This window comes from Prionailurus bengalensis, chromosome D1, assembly GCF_016509475.1.
Source record: "Prionailurus bengalensis isolate Pbe53 chromosome D1, Fcat_Pben_1.1_paternal_pri, whole genome shotgun sequence".
Taxonomy (NCBI): Eukaryota; Metazoa; Chordata; class Mammalia; order Carnivora; family Felidae; genus Prionailurus; species Prionailurus bengalensis.
In genome coordinates, this window is record NC_057346.1 from 64,229,803 (window position 1) to 64,247,034 (window position 17,232).

General features: G+C 37.8%; 2 protein-coding genes across 2 annotated transcripts; both read right to left on the bottom strand.

Moving 5' to 3' along the window:
* Positions 1-1,237: 1,237 nt before the first annotated feature.
* Positions 1,238-2,161, bottom strand: LOC122482656 (olfactory receptor 2D3-like). Its single transcript, XM_043578970.1, has one exon. It carries the CDS (start codon positions 2,159-2,161, stop codon positions 1,238-1,240), a length of 924 nt encoding a protein of 307 aa, XP_043434905.1.
* An 11,451-nt stretch (positions 2,162-13,612) lies between these two features.
* LOC122482657 (olfactory receptor 2AG1-like) lies at positions 13,613-15,296 on the bottom strand. Its single transcript, XM_043578971.1, has one exon. The coding sequence runs from the start codon at positions 14,830-14,832 to the stop codon at positions 13,888-13,890; it is 945 nt and encodes a 314-aa protein (XP_043434906.1). The 5' UTR covers positions 14,833-15,296; the 3' UTR covers positions 13,613-13,887.
* Between the last annotated feature and the right edge of the window lie 1,936 nt (positions 15,297-17,232).

The following is a 17,232-nucleotide window of genomic DNA, read 5'->3' on the forward strand; positions in this document are numbered from 1 at the left end:
TGGTAGTGTTTCTACACGCCAATGGCGTGTTGGGTCAATTCCACTTTATACCTGAAGTTAAACCTTCAGCTGAGGGTAGATGTTCTTCCAAAGGAGGGGCAGTGTGCATGCTGAACATCAGTGAGTGACTACAAGTATCACCAGTGGTGCTTCTGCTATAAAGAGGTTACAGCGGTTGTTTAAAAAAAAAAAAAAGCTTAAGGACCATTTAATCCCACAGAACAATCTATATCTTCTGGAATTGCTTCTCATATATCAGCCTTTCTTTACTACTTCCCCAAATGAGAACTTAATGGGTACTGGCATCATCAAGCCTGCAGAAATGGGGAGAGCATGTTTGAAGAGGCAACAGCTGTGGTATATTGGTGTCATATGGGGTATATTGTGATATATTGGTGTGGTATATTGATGCAGGAAGGTTGCCTTTTAATTCTAATTCCCTCAACCCAGCAATTGTCCTTGGAGGGAAAGAGTGTGTGATATATGGAAGGTGTTTGCTGAATATGAGATCCCACAAATTATTGTCTAGGCCAGTAGCTCCCCCATGTGTAGTTGAATTGATGATAGCAGTATTTTGGGACCATACAGCAAAACAAAAACAAAATTTCCATATAAGAACTTTAAGGTTAAAAAAATCATTCATATTTTCTGACAAGAAATTGTAGAGTCTAGCATAATGACATCAGGTAGTATTCCAAGGTTTGTGGATGGCTGTAGAAGATGTTAGCATGGGATGAAGCTGACAAGTACCAAAAGGTACTATGTCTGGGTGAAAATGTATTAGTGAACCAGTAAGGCAGTGTAAATGAAGATCCTCATATGTGTGTGTGTGTGTGTGTATGTATACACATATATATGTATATAAATGTATATAAACGTATGTATAAATTGTATAAAATATATATATCATGTATATATAAAATGTATATAAATGTATATATATAAATGTATACAAATGTATATAATATATAAATGTAATTTATATTATAATATATAATATAATAGCAAAAAGCTGTAATGAGGCAAGCAAGCTATAACCACAGAGAATAAGCTTGAGCAAGATGCAGTTGACAAACTTGAAAACATCCTAGATATACAAGAATACTTGTATGACCCTTTGTTCTGGATCAGCTTAGAAACAGTTCACAGAGAAAGCTGTTAAAAATGTTGAACCACTTTGGAGTGTCTTCATTCTCATAGATGTGTATCAATATAAAGATCATGCCTCTGAGAGGCTCTATCTTCCAAATGCTTTCCTAAATGCCTCCTTTACCTCCTTGTTTCTCAGGCTGTAAATGAATGGGTTCATCATGGATGTTATGACTGAGTAGAACACAGAAATCACCTTATCCCCTTCATTTATCTTCTTGGAATTTGGACGCATGTAGGTAAATATAGTTGAGCCGTAGAAGAAGACCACAACAATGAGATGAGAACCACAGGTAGAAAAGGCCTTAAGTCTCCCCTCACCTGACTGTATCCGAATCACAGTGGAGATAATATTCCAGTAGGAGAAAAGGATGAGGGAGACAGGACCAAGGAGAATTACTATGCCCATTGCCAAGATGGCCATCTCAGCTTTGTAGGTTTCTTCTGAAGCCAACTTCAAGAGTGCAGGAGGCTCACAAAAATAATGATTAATTATATTCTGTCCATGGTATGAGAGACATAAAGTAAATATTGCGTCTACTAAAGACACAATGGCTCCACTGGCCCAGGACCCTATGATCAGCTGTACACACACCCTCTGGGTCATGAGGATGGAGTAGTGAAGGGGCTTACAGACAGCCACATAGCGGTCATAGGACATCACTGCTAGGAGGGAACTTTCTGTACAGCCAGCTACTAGGAAAAAAATCATCTGAATTGAACACCCAGCAAAGGAAATGGTCTTTCTCATTACCAGCAAGTGGAATAGCATCTGGGGGATGACTGTTGTAGAGAAACAGAGATCAGTAAATGACAGGTTTTTAAGGAAGAAGTACATTGGTGTATGAAGTCGAGAGTCAATATGAATTAGCACTATGATGAGAAAATTCCCACACAGAGTCAGCAGGTAGATGATGAGAAACACTACAAACAGCAGGATTTGGGTCTGCCAATCTGAAGAAAGGCCTAGCAAGATGAATTCAGTCAGATAGGTTTGGTTTTCTGTGCCCATTGGTGTTTATTTCTGTCTACACATCAGCATAAATAAAGGAATCAAAAGTTGACTATGGTGGAAAACCAAATCCTGAAAGTGAAGATCTCATTGTAAGAACAAATATGTTTTATTGAAAAAATATCTTGGAAGCATTTAAGACACTTGATTTTCCAAAATTTCCATCCTTAATTCTTACGGAAGCTATTTGAAAAAAGATGCTCACATATTATATGGATTTGAAAAAATATGAAGAGTTCTGCCTTTAGTAGAAAGCCCAGGTTTTTCTTTTATCTAGTTTACTTTTCAATCAGCAGATTTTGACTTTCATTTCATCAAGGAGAGGAACCAATAATTATCTTTTCCTTTGTGTTTCTAGGGGATCATTTATCATCCTTCCAAGAAGGAAGGGAATTTTAAGAAACCATTTAGATCATGTTATAATCCACACATTTAGTCCTTTTCTAAATTCTTCACTGGATCAGAGAATCAAGCCTTGATGGCAGTGTTGAAGATTAAGGCATGATAGGCCCTCATTGCTACAGAGCCAAGATGTTGGAGACAAGGCCAGACTTAAGTAGCACCACACCCTATGGAATCAGGAACAGCCTTTGTGGAGACCAAGTGCCACCACAATAGCTGTCTGCACAGTTTCAGTATCTTTTCTAGTGTGACAGTATTTGAGCTCATTCATGCTGCAGTTTGTTTCAGAGTACGCAATCAATGAGTTAGGTACATCAGTAGGAAATCAGGTACTGGTCCAATGCTTTGTAGCCAGGCAGGAAATACTATTCAATCTATACATTATTGTACATCAGAAACAAGCAAGGAATAACATGGCTGGATATAAGCTAATAGAGATGGAAATTATAAAGAGTTAGGGAAGTTAGCTGGGGGCATGGGTAAATGGCTGGCACTCAGGGTTGGAGACATCTATCCCTGAGAAGGGTGGAAGTAATAGTCTTAGAATTGGCCTTTAGAATGAAGATGTCAGAACAGAAAGTCAGCCCACCTGGCAGGGCCATCTTGAGATAGACAGATATCAGAGCCTACAGACTAGAAAGGTTTGTCTTCACATGTAAGACCCTACCTCTAGCTGGCAGTATAGGAAAACTATGGCCAGAGCAATTGTGCCTTGACCACTGGCTCATGAGGTGCCAAGTAGGACTTAATTTCAGGAACATGACTTGACAGTGAGGTTTCTATGCATGAATTTCCATTCAGATGGAAATGAAATGGGTCCAGTCTGAGCCTACAATAGAGTCCATTGGTCTTTAAGGGACCAGGAAGGCAGAGTCAGGGAATGATTTGAGGAATTGGCAAAATTAAATGAGAAATATCTTTTCTTTAGATAAGTTGAAATACACAGGAAGAGCACTGATAAAGTCTCTAACCTAGTAGCCAAACTCGTTTTCCAACAATTCTTGATAACTGCAGTTTTTCACTGCTTCATCATGGTAAATTTACATGCAATGAACTATGAATATTTCACGTGTACAATCTGGTGAGTTTTGATATATGTATACAATAATGTGCTTTGAAAAGGTTACTATTAACTTATATATGATTGTTTGTTTACAATTCTGTCTTCTGACTGGGCTATAAGTTTCTTCAGGGTAGAAATCCTATCTCAATCCATATGTCTGCATCACCTGGCATATAGTAAATTTTCAAGAACTATTCACAGACTGAATGGGTGAATAAATAACTGAATGCATCCAGGACTGAACAAACTCTTCCTCAACACATAGTCTCTGTCACACACACACATCCACTCAATAACTCCTAAGTGCTAATCATCCTATGTAAAGCATAGTATGAGATTCAGAAGGCACAGCTGATATTGATCCAGCTATGTGGTCCACCTTGGAATGGGGATATTCTGTGACCAATCAGAAGGATAAACACAAAGGATGATCACCTGGACTACTGGTGAGAGTACATAAGTGGTAGTTCTTCCAGGGGAATAGATCCTTAATATGCAATCCTATTCTCTTTCTCATTCTTAGCCTCTGAGAAGATATATGCAATGTGGTAGCAACCTGAGTACTAGGGTACTGGGGCAGGGAGTGCCCACACACCCAACATTAGCACTCACTTAGCTCTGGCTCCTTCTCACCTCTTAAACAATGGACAGCACATTCCGACAAGCTCTGTTGTGCATCCTCGGCAGTGCCCTGTGAGTCCAGTATCACCCAAAGAGTGTCAGAAAACTGAAAGAGGAAAAGACATCTATAATAACAAGGATAAAAGGTCAGAATACAGGAAGATTCTGGGAATCGAAAAGTGGTAAGCTAGTTTGAGAGACAGCGGATCTTTTGGTTCTTTGCACCTCTCAGCACACAAGCTAATCCCTTAAAAAAGTCCAGTAGCAAAATTTGTAAGACTAAGGATTCTAGAGAAGAGAGAAAAAGAAAAATCTGCTCTCACAAATAGACTGTGGGTTCTAAAAATAAGAATATGACCCTTTTCCCAGGATAGACACAAGATTTCTGGTTCTGGGGGGACTTTATTCCTGCAGTATTTTCTTTCTTCTTACCTGGAGACATGGGATGAGTTTGTTCTGGAGAAGGGGAGCTACATGGGAGGGTACCTCACATAGGAATACAAAAGAACGAAATCCAGAAATCCAAGTTACAGATCCAGATTTGGGTATTGGATCCTAGTGATTTCTCAGCCCTCTCTCTTAACAGCTGGATATGATGAAGTGGACTTTTCAGTGGCTTCCATTCCAACCTCTGGCTGTATTCTCAGATGAGTTAAACACTTACTTTCGAGCACCGACCCTGGAATGAATCTTATTATGAAAGGATTCTTGAAATATGAGGCCCTGAGAAGTGACGCACATGGGACAGTCCCTAGGGTTCTCCTCAGCACAGCTCACTCTATTATCTCTACACACAATGAAATACCATGGGACTTTTTATTTTTTATTTTTTGGCAACCATATTGAATACTGTGAATCTCCTTTATTTCCAATCTTTCTGTAAGAGAAAAAAATTCATATGTTCTGGGCCTCAGGATAACTTAACAATCTATCTCTACCATTCTTGTTTTCTTCTTGGGAGCGGAACCTAGAGTGTAAAGTACATGCAGGCCCATCTGTGCATTCTTTACTTCAAATCCTCAGAAAGTGGAAATCTACACACTCTCTCAGTATTTTTCTATTAAAATGAGTTTAAAATTATTGCTCATTTGAGATACAGTGACCACTGTTACATAATATTAGCTGGTCCTAAAAAACAATAGTTTAAGAAAATCTCTGTAAAAACCAAGTGTTTGAGCCAATATGCCAAATGCAAGGACAGATCCTTATTTTTCTGAGGGATTCCAGGTTGAAATTACTCGGGGCGCCTGGGTGGCTCAGTGGGTTAAGCGGCCGACTTTGGCTCAGATCGTGATCTAGCGGTCCTGATCTAGCAGTCCGTGAGTTTGAGCCCCGCGTCGGGCTCTGTGCTGACTTCTCAGAGCCTGGAGCCTGTTTCAGATTCTGTGTCTCCCTCTCTCTGACCTTCCCCCATTCATGCTCTGTCTCTCTCTGCCTCAAAAAGAAACGTTAAAAAAAAAAATAAAAAAAAAAAGAAATTACTCAATGTTGTGTTTTCTTGCCAATGTTTATTTCTTTTTATATGAACAATATTGTAACCCTTGGTATATGTGTTGCTAAATTTTCCCCATTTGCTTCTTTAATGGCAACACTAACATGTTTATTTATTTATTGCTCTACATTATTTATACATTTTATCAGTCAAATATTTCCATATTTCCCATTTTGTTTCTTTACCCCAAATTTCACCCTTTCTATTATAGATAGTCTATGAAAATTTTCTTTTCTTGGGGCACATGGGTGGCTCAGTCAGTTGGGCATCAGACTTCAGTTCAGGTCATGATCTCACAGCTGGTGAGTTTGAGCCCCGCATCAGGCTCTGTGCTGACAGCTCAGAGCCTGGAGCCTGCTTCAGATTCTGTGTCCCTCTCTTGCTATGCCCCTCCCCCGCTCATGCTCTGTCTCTCTATCTCTCTGTTTCTCTCTCACTCCCTCAAGAATAAATACACATTAAAAATTTTTTAAAAAATTTTCTTCTCTTTACTTTTGACAATTTTTTTCATCCTTGGCTTTTCAGTCAAATTGTTATTTATTCTGATGTGAGGTATCTCATGATGATTTCATACATGCTTATGACTCTCCAGAGGAATGGGACTAATTTACCCTTTCAAGTTCTCTCTACTACATCCCTGTTGCTTTTTCTTTATTCAAATCAATTTGGCGTGAATGTTTTCAATCCACTGTCAGAATGTGGTAAGAAAATTTTATATTGTTATATTTTCCATTTAATGGGATTCAAATGTTATTAATTTTTAATTGCTTAATTCTTTAGTCATTACTGGACCTTTCCGTAGAATTTGTAGGCTCTGGTAACTTGTCTTTTGAATGAGATGGATGGGAAAAAAAAGTCAAGATTTGAGATTTAGTTTAGAAGACTCTATAGACTTGTGACATTTGTCCTGATAAAGGATATGTGGGAGAATTATTATGACTAGCTATTATTATTGTTCTTATATGAAAGTCATATAGATTAAGGGGCTAGTCTGAGGTCAATCACAGTTGAAATAAGCTCAAACTCTAATCTTTAACCTTAAGACTAGTCTTAAGGCTATCTCTCTTACCTCATGCTGTACCACTTCCTAATATTTAATGCCCTTTAGCAAGCATAACGTTCATATATTAGTTTTAAGGCCAATGTGGGTTGGCTGGGTTATCTCACACCTTGGGACAAACATGTGAAAGCATGTCTGCATAAAAGTAGAGAACGGCCTGAGTTATCTAGTGAGCCCTTAAGTCTACTACCCAACAACCACATGGACCAGAATGAACAATCCACTCCTGTGGGCCGGGACCTGTATACTTGCCACATGGACATAGGAAATGAAGAGAAGAAATGGCTAACCTTCCCAGAAGGTTCAATGACTTTTTACCTTCCCATTCATGTTAAGTAGTGCAAGAAAGGATATGGAGTTTAAACTTGGCCCTCTTAGGACACAAGGACCCTCGTCACCAGTAAATGCATGCCCAAATTCATGTCCTTTAACACTTCCTATAATGTTACCATGTTTCTTTTCTTGTACAGGAGCTAGCAAATATGCTGAGAATAGTTAAAAAATGGGAGTAGAATAGTTTTCCTCTTTTGCATATGCAGAGAAAGAAATACAATGAGAGATATGAAAATACTCTACCCTCCCCAACAGTGTCCACCTGATGGTCTTGGACTACATGAAAGAGCAATGATAGCTAATGTGCCTGTGGCCTCACAAATGTAGAAGCAGCATTTACCTGATCCACTCTGCTTTTCCCTTAAGAGGAAGAAACACACTCCTGTCTGACACATGATTGTTAAGTCTGCTGGGGAAACAAGAAGTATGTGTGATATATAAGGGAACCTAATGGTAAGGACTCTTCAGTCATACCTCCTCATGTATTACTGGTGCAGAACTCAGAGGAGACAGTGGCTGCTTACTGTCTCTCTTCAGGATAGTAGGTAGGATCTAGACAATGCTAGTTGTCTGCTCACAATTCATATATATCATAAATAAAATAATCATTATGCCACTAAATTATCTCCTTAAGCTATAATAAATCAAGCACCAAGTTCTATCATTTCTAATTTATAAATAACTGAAAATCACCATTTTCTCTTTATTTCTCCAGACTATCTTAGTTCAGGTGGTCCTGACTGTGATTTCAAGACTGTATTATTGCTATACTTTCCTAAATGTTTTTGGGGTCTTCTGTGTTAAGAATATTTGAGAAGTGGGACCTTGGATTTGATAGAGCCAAGTCTGTTAAATTCTACTTTGTTTTCTTATTGCCATTTCTATGGATGGAGAGAAAGCTATATTTTATTACAAAGTAGGATGAATATTTACATATCTAGCTAGTTAAACTACACTGATTATTTGAAGAAATTACTCAATTTCTTTTATTTATATATTTTAATTTTAATTCCAGCATAGTTAACATACAATGTGATTTGGCTTCAGGTGTACAATATAGTGATCCAGTAATTCTTTACATTACTCAGTGCCCATCATGATAACTGTACTGTTAATTCTTTCACCTATGTCAACCATCCCCTTACACACCTACCCTCTGGCAACCATCAGTTTGTTCTTTGTAGTTAAGGGTCTGTTTTTTGGTTTGTCTCTTGAAATTACCCAATTTATTAACCACAGAAGCCAACAAAATTAAATTACTTCTCTAACTCTATATTCATTTGATGATTCAGGAACTAAACAATATTGATCAATTTTGATTAACTTAGAACCTTTCTAAAATTTTTATTTGTTTGTTTTCTTTTCTTGGAGCCATTGCAAAAGGCTTGAGCTGGCCCACTTGAAAAGGCCTATAGTTATGTCTCTATAGGGTTATGATTTATATCTGGAAGGACTATGACTCAAGTCCCATGGATTACTATTCAAATAACTGAGTTTTATCATACAAACAATCAAAAACAACCAAATGACATGTCATTAACTAGTTCAAGTATGATTACATGGCAGTGTTCAAATGGCCTCTTGTTAATGTTAGGTTAGAATTTTGTGGGGGCTTCTGGTTGGCTCAGTCGGTTGAGCCTCCTGCTCTTGATTCCAGCTCAGGTCATGATCTCCTGGCTCATGGGATTGAGCCTGACCCCTGGTGTTAGGCTCTGTGTTGACAGCACAGAGTCTGCTTGAGATTCTCTCTCTCCCTCTCTCTCTGTCCATTTCCCACTCGCGTGTGTGCACACACTCTCTCTCAAAATAAACAACAACAACAAAAAAGAATTTTGCTTTGTAGACGGTAAAAACTGTGAAAGTTTCTTACTTCTTTTGAACATATTTTTGCACTCCTGTCTTCTGTGATTTAGCACTGTATTTCTTCAATTGATCAATTTAAAAACAATTCAGTGAAATTCTAGTTTTGAGTCAGTACTCTTGTCTTTATTCATTTACTGATTCCTTTTATTGATTATGAATATCTCTGAATAATATATGGTTTACTTTTCAAACTTTTTAGGGTTTATAAACTGTAATGATCCTGTATGTATTTATAAATGATTTTTTTACTCCAAATAATATTTTTTAATATTAGTTCATATCAATGCATATATATATAATCCAATCCTTTACTGTTATATTCATTCTGGGTGGGGTTTTTTTTGCCTCAGGCTTTTTAAGTGGCTCAATTATAAACAACAAATTGAAAGAGTTACCTTCTTTATTATTCATTTATACTCTGTCATTTAACTGCAGCATTTAGTGAATTTATATTTACTGAACTGATTAGTAAGATTTATTTTTACATATGAGTTTGTGCTGCTTTTCTGTTTCTGTGCCAAGATGCTTGACCCACAGAGATTGTGAAATAGTAAATGTGTCATTTTAAACCACTAAAAAAAAAAAAAGAGAAGTCCTTATATAGATGGATTGTAGTCATAATGGATGAAAAACACAAGTGATCTGAGCTCAAAGTCTGATTAATCCAGATTAAAGTTGGTTGAAAAGAGATGGGATGGCCTGTGGAAGTGTCCTTATTAGCAGTGGTGGAGTGAAGTTTAGCCCTCTGGCATCCGTGAGTCAGCAAAAGACATATCAATAGAGGTGACAGTTATTACCACACAGGAGAATGAAATCTCAGTCTATAATAAGACGGTTTCTTGACATAAGGATTATTAATTTCAAGTAGTCCAGTTGCAATAAAACCATAGTGGTGGATGTAAGATCTCCATTACTTTTCCCATATTTACTATGCCAGAGAGAAATCACTATGGTGAAATGAGGGTATACTGTAAAGTTACCTACTACGACAGAGTATAGTAAGAATTCAAGGCTATTGCTCAGATGGGCTCACCAAGCAGAATTCTGCTATACATTCCCATACCTTCTATCCACCCCATAAAAAGATAAGGCCTTGATTAAAAGATGAATAAAAGGTGCATGTTAAGTCTATATTTTGGATCATTATGAATTCATTCATTCCTTCAGTTGCCAAGTCCCAAGAAGGAAGAGTAAGTGTGAAAGATAATGGTATTTTCTCAACCTGCCCTTGCACCATCCCCTTTATGATAGGTCCTTCAGGATTTGTTACTTCTTCTCTTCCTCTCTCTCCTCACCTGGAGTCTTGAGTGTCACTCCAAGGTGGGAGTGGGACCAAAAGCCTGTTGATGAATGTCTTTAATAAATTTCAATTTTATGATTATTGGACTAGAAAATTATCTCTTGGGGGTGCTTGGGTGGCTTAGCCGTTTAAGCATCTGACTTGGGCTCAGGTCATGATCTCACGTTCTTGAGTTTGAGCTCCGCGTCAGACTCTGTGCTGACAGTGTGGATTCTGCTTGGGATTCTCTCTCCCTCCCTCTGTGCCCCTCCCCTGCTTGTACCTTCCTTCTTTCTCTCTCAAAATAAACAAACTTCAAAATATTTTTTAAAAAAGAGAGAAAATTATCTGTTGGAAAATCCCTAGGGCAAATGGGTGAGGGAAAGTCTTATGATGGCAATTTCTAGAACAACCAAGGTCCAGGGACTTTCAATCAGGATTTATTTATTTCTCATACAAATTATTTACATCTCAGCTGGGAGTAAAAGTTCTTACTGTGTAAATCTTGGGATACACATATACACACACTCACAGACACATTTATCTGGCTTGTTTACTTATTGATACATTTATTTCCTCTTTTGATATGTATCTCCTATTAGTTATAGATCTTCAACAATATGAGCAGTTTCATTACAATGTTTAAGTACTTTTTCTGTTCATAATTATTCCAGTGACTTTACTTTTACTTTTGTACGAGCAGCAATAAGAAATTCTTACAACAATCCGAGAGTAATTGAACAAAGTATTCACTGATAATTTCTCTGTTCAAGATGGCAGAAAGTCAGCAGAGGAGTGAATATATGCTCAGTTAGCCCTGAATAAAATTCTGTTTTTCAGCAGATGCAAAGGAGAAGCCACCTTTGATTAGAGAGAACATGTAATGGCTGTGTGAATATAGATTAGGTGAGAACATTTAATAGCTATGTGAATATGGATAAGCCACCAAACCAAACATTGCTGGGAACTAGTCGTTGTATATGTGGAATGGGGGATAATATTTGTCCTGTTTATATCTTTATAAGGCAAAAAGTAACAGTCTTTTCTGTTTTGCCTAAAGGCAAAAAGTAACAGTCATTAATATTTATACATCCAATAATAATGTTCACAAAGCAGACTGTACAGAAGATGCATTGAACTATAGACATTGAAGCATATACATGAAAAGAGAATATTTTAATATACCTTTCCTAATTCAAGACAGATCAAAAGGACAAAAATAGCAAGAATAAAAAGACCTAAAATATAACCAGTAAAGTAGATAATATAAGTACATATCAAACTGTAAACCATCATAATAAAAATTATATCTTCTTTCAAATGTATCCAAAACATTGCAAATATTTTTATAAACACAACCTCAATAAATTTGAATGAATAGTTAAAATACAAGCAATATATATATATATATATATATATATATATATATATATATAGCTACCTATAGGGAGTGGAAGTGAATAGATTGGACAGAGATGTCAGCTAGACTTCTCTGGTTAGACAGCGTTTTATAGGTTGATTTTTTTATTCAAAAATTAAAAGCAATCCCTAAAAGCTGAAAAAGAAAGATGAAATAAACAAATCTAGCTATGTATCCAATTTGTGATATGTGTATGGTAAGATAAAACAATTGAGTAGTATGTTGTTACCATCAGGAACGGGGATATTTGGTGAGAGGCAAGGAGGAGAGATTGGAGAATAATAGAAAGCCTCAACGGTATTGCTAATGCTAGATGTTCAATACATAAAAATTATATATATGCATTAAAAATATTGAATGCATTAATGAATGAAAGGAATATCATATATCTCCTGTGGAGAATGGTGTTAGGGACACCAATTAGTAAGCTGCTGTAGTAAATGCTCAGGGCAGACAAGATGAGATCAAATTTGGACCAGAGTGGAATATTTTTGTGTGTTGAGAACTGGTATAATCTGTGATGTATTCAGGGAAAAAAATACAATGAAGGACTTTCTGGTAGATTGTATATTAGTTATGAGAAAAAAGAATTCTGAATGATTCCTAAGATTTTTACCTGAGTGAGGTTATGATATCTCTTTCCTTCGTGAGCATTAATTTTAGTATCTGTTCTGCCTTTTTTGTTTTTTGTTTTTTTTAATTCCTGGGCAAAGGAGATATTAATTCTGTTTGTATGTGTGTGGAAAGGTACCTTTTGATCTTTTTCATTATGAGTCAGCTTCAAGCATTACAGAGTAATTGATTTGATTGGTTTTCAGGCAAGGGACTTGGAATAAAGAGGAGTCCCATTTTTTTTTTTTAATTTTAATTTTTAGGTTTTTTTTGGAATGGTTTTAAAAGCTTCATTGAATCTGGATTTTATAGATCAATAGTACCAGACAAGAACATTTCTTGAGTTTGTGAAACACATCTTAGTGCCAGGCAACTGGAAGATGTTTGATAAATGCTTTTGGAAACATAAGGAAATAAATGACTAAGCACCAACTGAGACTAGGTATTTTCCATGATAGAAACATTTCAGTCACAGATCCTGCAGGTAAAGACTTTAAACTTTATTGGGAGAGAAAGACGTTTAAATTCTTTTCATGCAGTGAGAAAAAGAGAGACTGGGTCTCAGCTAGAATTTAGTTCAAATTCTGATTCTATTGTTTAAAAAAATAAAAATAAAAGGAGTCCCATTTTAAATTGGGAATTTAAACAACTTTGAAAGGACTGGGGCAGGAACGAGTCGTAAAAGAAAGACCTAGTCACTGGCCAAAATATAATTGACAAGGGTGAAGACCCAGGAAAGGTATTGGGAATACCATTTTTGTTTCGGATGTTGATTTCAACCGTTTGTTCACATTCAGTGTTAATTGGGGCTGAGACTTTTAGAGAGGATGTTCCTAGCAGAGAACATTTGCATTACAGTTCTGACTACCATGTATGCTTTCTCCTTTCACATACTAGCTTCAAGGCATCGGTATTTTGTGATGAAATTTCTTTATAAATAATGTGACATGGAAAGCACATGGCTGTCCTAATGTCATATGGGCAGCTTAAGGAGCTGATGCTACAATCCAGAACATAGGTATCTGATAGGAATTTTTCCAGAGTCCGGAGCTCTGATATAGATCTGGAAAGATCTCTCCACAATAAAACATTTAATATTATATGACTACAGATTCACAGTAGTAAAGAATTAAGAACTGAGAAGTTTCCTCACTAGCAAGTAGTAAAGTCTAACATTTGTATCTTCATTCAGTATCTTCATTTTCCTCTTTAGTTTTTATTTCCTGTTTTAAATAGAAACATCAAGAAAAAATTCTGGCCAACTTCCTGTATGGTTGAATACAGAACTGTTGTAGGGGAGGGAAAGAAAAACATGAAGTGAAAAATAAGATAATCTCTGTTAGAACAGAATGGGAATTTCAACCAGATCCTGGGGTATTGATCAGAAAAATGAAAATATCCTTAGCTATTGAAACATAGGGCTAATGGAGACAAACTCGTGTCTCTAAGGCCAAATGAGGACTTAATCTCCAGTGTGGCAGATTTTCAGAATTTTCAAAATGTGGAAGATGCCAGCATAAGACCAAGTGCAGATATGGAGTCCCATGTAGAAGCTATAGGGCTTCCACATGACATTGGCATCTACCATCTCTGGGCAGAAGTGAATCGCCCCAGTACTCTCCTGGAGGCTTCTATTACCTCCTTGTTTCTCAGACTATAGACAAGAGGGTTCAGTGTTGGAGTAATGACAGTATAAAATAGAGAGAGAATGTTGTCCTGTTGGGGACTATGGTAGTAATTGGGCTGGATGTACATCAACATGGCAGCTCCATAGTACATTCCTACCACAGTCAGGTGAGAAGAGCATGTGGTGAGGACTTTCTTCCTTCCCTTACCCGAGGACATGTGAAGGACAGCAATTAGGACAAACGTATAAGAGGCAAGGATAGCAGCAAGGGTAGGCATGAGAAAGATCACACCTATCACATATACCATGAGCTCATATATGGAGGTATCTGCACAGGCCAATTTCAACAAGGGTGGGATCTCACAGAGTAGGTGCCTGATTTTCCGAGACATACAGAAAGGAAAGTGCATAGTATATGAGGTGAGTATCACACCATTCAGGAATGCCAGGATCCAAGGTGTGGCTATTGTGAGCCAGCATATCCTTGGCCTCATGCGGACCATGTAGTGCAAAGGATGACAAATAGCCACATACCTGTCATAGGCCATGAACACCAGTAGTAAGTCCTCTGCACCTCCTGAAGTGAGAACTACTAACATCTGAAAGGTGCAGCCTTCAAAGGAGATGGTGTTCTCCCCATGCAGATAATCCACAAGCATTTTGGGAGTAACTGCAGATGCAAACATCAAGTCCATGAGAGATAGCTGGCTAAGTAGAAGGTACATAGGCACATGGAGCCAGGAATCCATTATAATGACCAAGAGCAGCAGGCCATTGCTGGTCAGGGCCAACATGTACAGGACAGCGATTGTGGCAAAAAGCAGTTTGGGAACCCCACTGTCATTCAGAATCTCCGCTAATGTGAAGTCATTTCCCAAGGTGGAGTTCCAGAGCTCCATTCTGTGGTTTCTTTACTTGTCTGAAATTACACAAGATCTAGGTAAAGTAGTTCTGATGTGATATCTGGAGACTCCTTGGCTTTATAATATTATAGCCTTTGATCAGCAAGATTAGTTGTTCGATTTATCATATTGTACTATACTTTTTCATTCATGAATTAACTCAGCATTATGTACTGATAACATGTTGCAAAAGAGCACACTTCTTCCCTACTTCTGATGTTTCCCTCAATGTTAGGGGAGTCCCATTGTGCAATAATTCTGGGCTTGTCTCTGCCTTATACTTCTACTCTGCCATTTACTTTTTCTGAAAAATGTGGAGCAACTTAATGGGAAAGATTAAAGGGAAAATCTGGGCACATGCTAACCAGCCTCCTTTTCAGGAGATATAGGGTCTTTGAGAGGGCTAATATGTATTTCCCTCTCTCCCACCCAGGTTTTGAACCAATTGAGAAAGAAGATATTTGTGCAGGCCAAAGTGTCACCCCTGTTTTTCATAAAACAGAAATTTGAGAATGAAGCCTATATGTCAGTCAGCAATGGGTTTCCTAATACCAACCCCCAAATGGACATAATTACTTTTGCAATCACAGGCAATATAGGAATAAGCCAGTTTTCCCACAAGGAAGGAATAGTGGGAAAGGGGAACAGGATAGGCCAAGTACTAGCAATTGTATCTTTCAAAAAAAGAAATTTATCTGAGTTCTTTCTGTAATTGGATTATGTTCCTCCCTTCCTTGAGAAGAAATGAGGAGAGAGTAAAGACTAGGTGTCTTACATTACTATTTCCTTGACATAGAAGCAAATTTTGGGAGAGAGAAGAACCATCCCCTCCCATGCCTCTTGTGTGCCAAGCACAAGATAGCTCCCAAGCATAGAGTGGAGTACATAACATAGAGAACACCTGACCACATTAAGTTATATTCTTTTTTTTTTTCACCATCTCTGATTTTTACTTTTTTTTTTAAGTTTATATCTTTATTTTGAGAGAGAGAGAGAGAAAGAGAGAGAGAGTGCACAAGCGGGGCAGGGGCAGAGAGAAGGAGAGACAGAATCCCAAGCAGGTTCTGCACCATCAGCACAGAGCCTGATGGGAGGCTTGAACTCACGAACCATGAGATCATGACCTAAGCTGATATCAAGAGTCCAATGCTTAATCGACTGTGCCACCCAGGAACAGGCTTCATTTTTTAAAATTTTTATTCCAGTACAGTTAACACATAGTATTAAATTGGTTTCAGATGTACAATAGAGGATTCAACAATTCTATATATTACTCACTGCTCATCAAGAAAAGTCGACACTTGGGGCTCCTGGGTGGCTCAGTTGGTTAAGGGTCCGACTTCAGCTCAGGTCACGATCTCACAGTCTGTGAGTTCCAGCCTGGCGTCGGGCTCTGTGCTTACAGCTCAGAGCCTGGAGCCTGCTTCAGATTCTGTGGCTCCCTCTCTCTCCGCCCCTTCCCCACTCATGCTTTGTCTCTCTCTGTCTCAAAAATAAATAAAAACATTTAAAAAAGGAAACTATTTTAAAAAAAGATAAGTGTACACTTATCTTGAGGAGCACTTATCTTCAGTTACGTTCTTATGAACGGCATTGAAAAATAGGTGTAGGAGCGTCTGGGTTGCTCCGTCAGTTAAGCATCTGACTTCAGGTCAGTTCATGATCTCACAGTCTGAGTTCAAGTGCCACATCAGGTGAGCTTGTGCTCTGCTTCGGGAGAGCCTTGCTTCTCTCTCTCTCTCTCTCCTTCTATCTGCCCCTCACTCACTTGCACCTCCTCTCCTCTCTAAAAATAATAGGTGTAATCACAAACTGTGAAAATTATCATAATGAAAAAGAAGAGATAGTGGTTCTCATGTAGATTGGTAACTAAGAAAATACCTCTTGGGGTGCCTGGGTGGCTCAGTTGGTTAAGCATCCGGCTTCAGCTCAGGTCATGATCTTATGGTTCATGAGTTCAAGCCCCATGTTGGGCTCTGTGGTGACAGCTCAGAGCCTGGAGCCTACTTCTAATTCTGTGTCTCCCTCTCTCTCTGCCACTCATGCTCCATATCTCTCTGTCTCTCAAAATGCATAAACATTAAAAAAAAATTTTAAGAAAGTACCTCTCTGGTTCAATATTTGTAAATCAATCAATATGATACGTCACATTAGTAGAAGAAAGGATAAGAACCATATGATCTTGTCAATAGATGTAGAAAAAGTATTTGACAAAATACAGCATCTTTCTTAATAAAAACCCTCAAGAACGTCAGTATAGAAAGAACATATCTAATGTTTGTTTGTTTATTTATTTATTTAGAGAGAGAGAGAGAGAAAGAGACAGAGTGGGGGAGGGGTAGAGAGAGTCCATTGACTGATGAATGGATAATGAAGGTGTGGTTTATATATACACTG

Excerpts from the sequence above, each read along its gene's own strand:
- LOC122482656 (XM_043578970.1), bottom strand. The coding sequence starts at position 2,161 with ATGGGCACAGAAAACCAAACCTATCTGACTGAATTCATCTTGCTAGGC.
- LOC122482657 (XM_043578971.1), bottom strand. The coding sequence starts at position 14,832 with ATGGAGCTCTGGAACTCCACCTTGGGAAATGACTTCACATTAGCGGAG.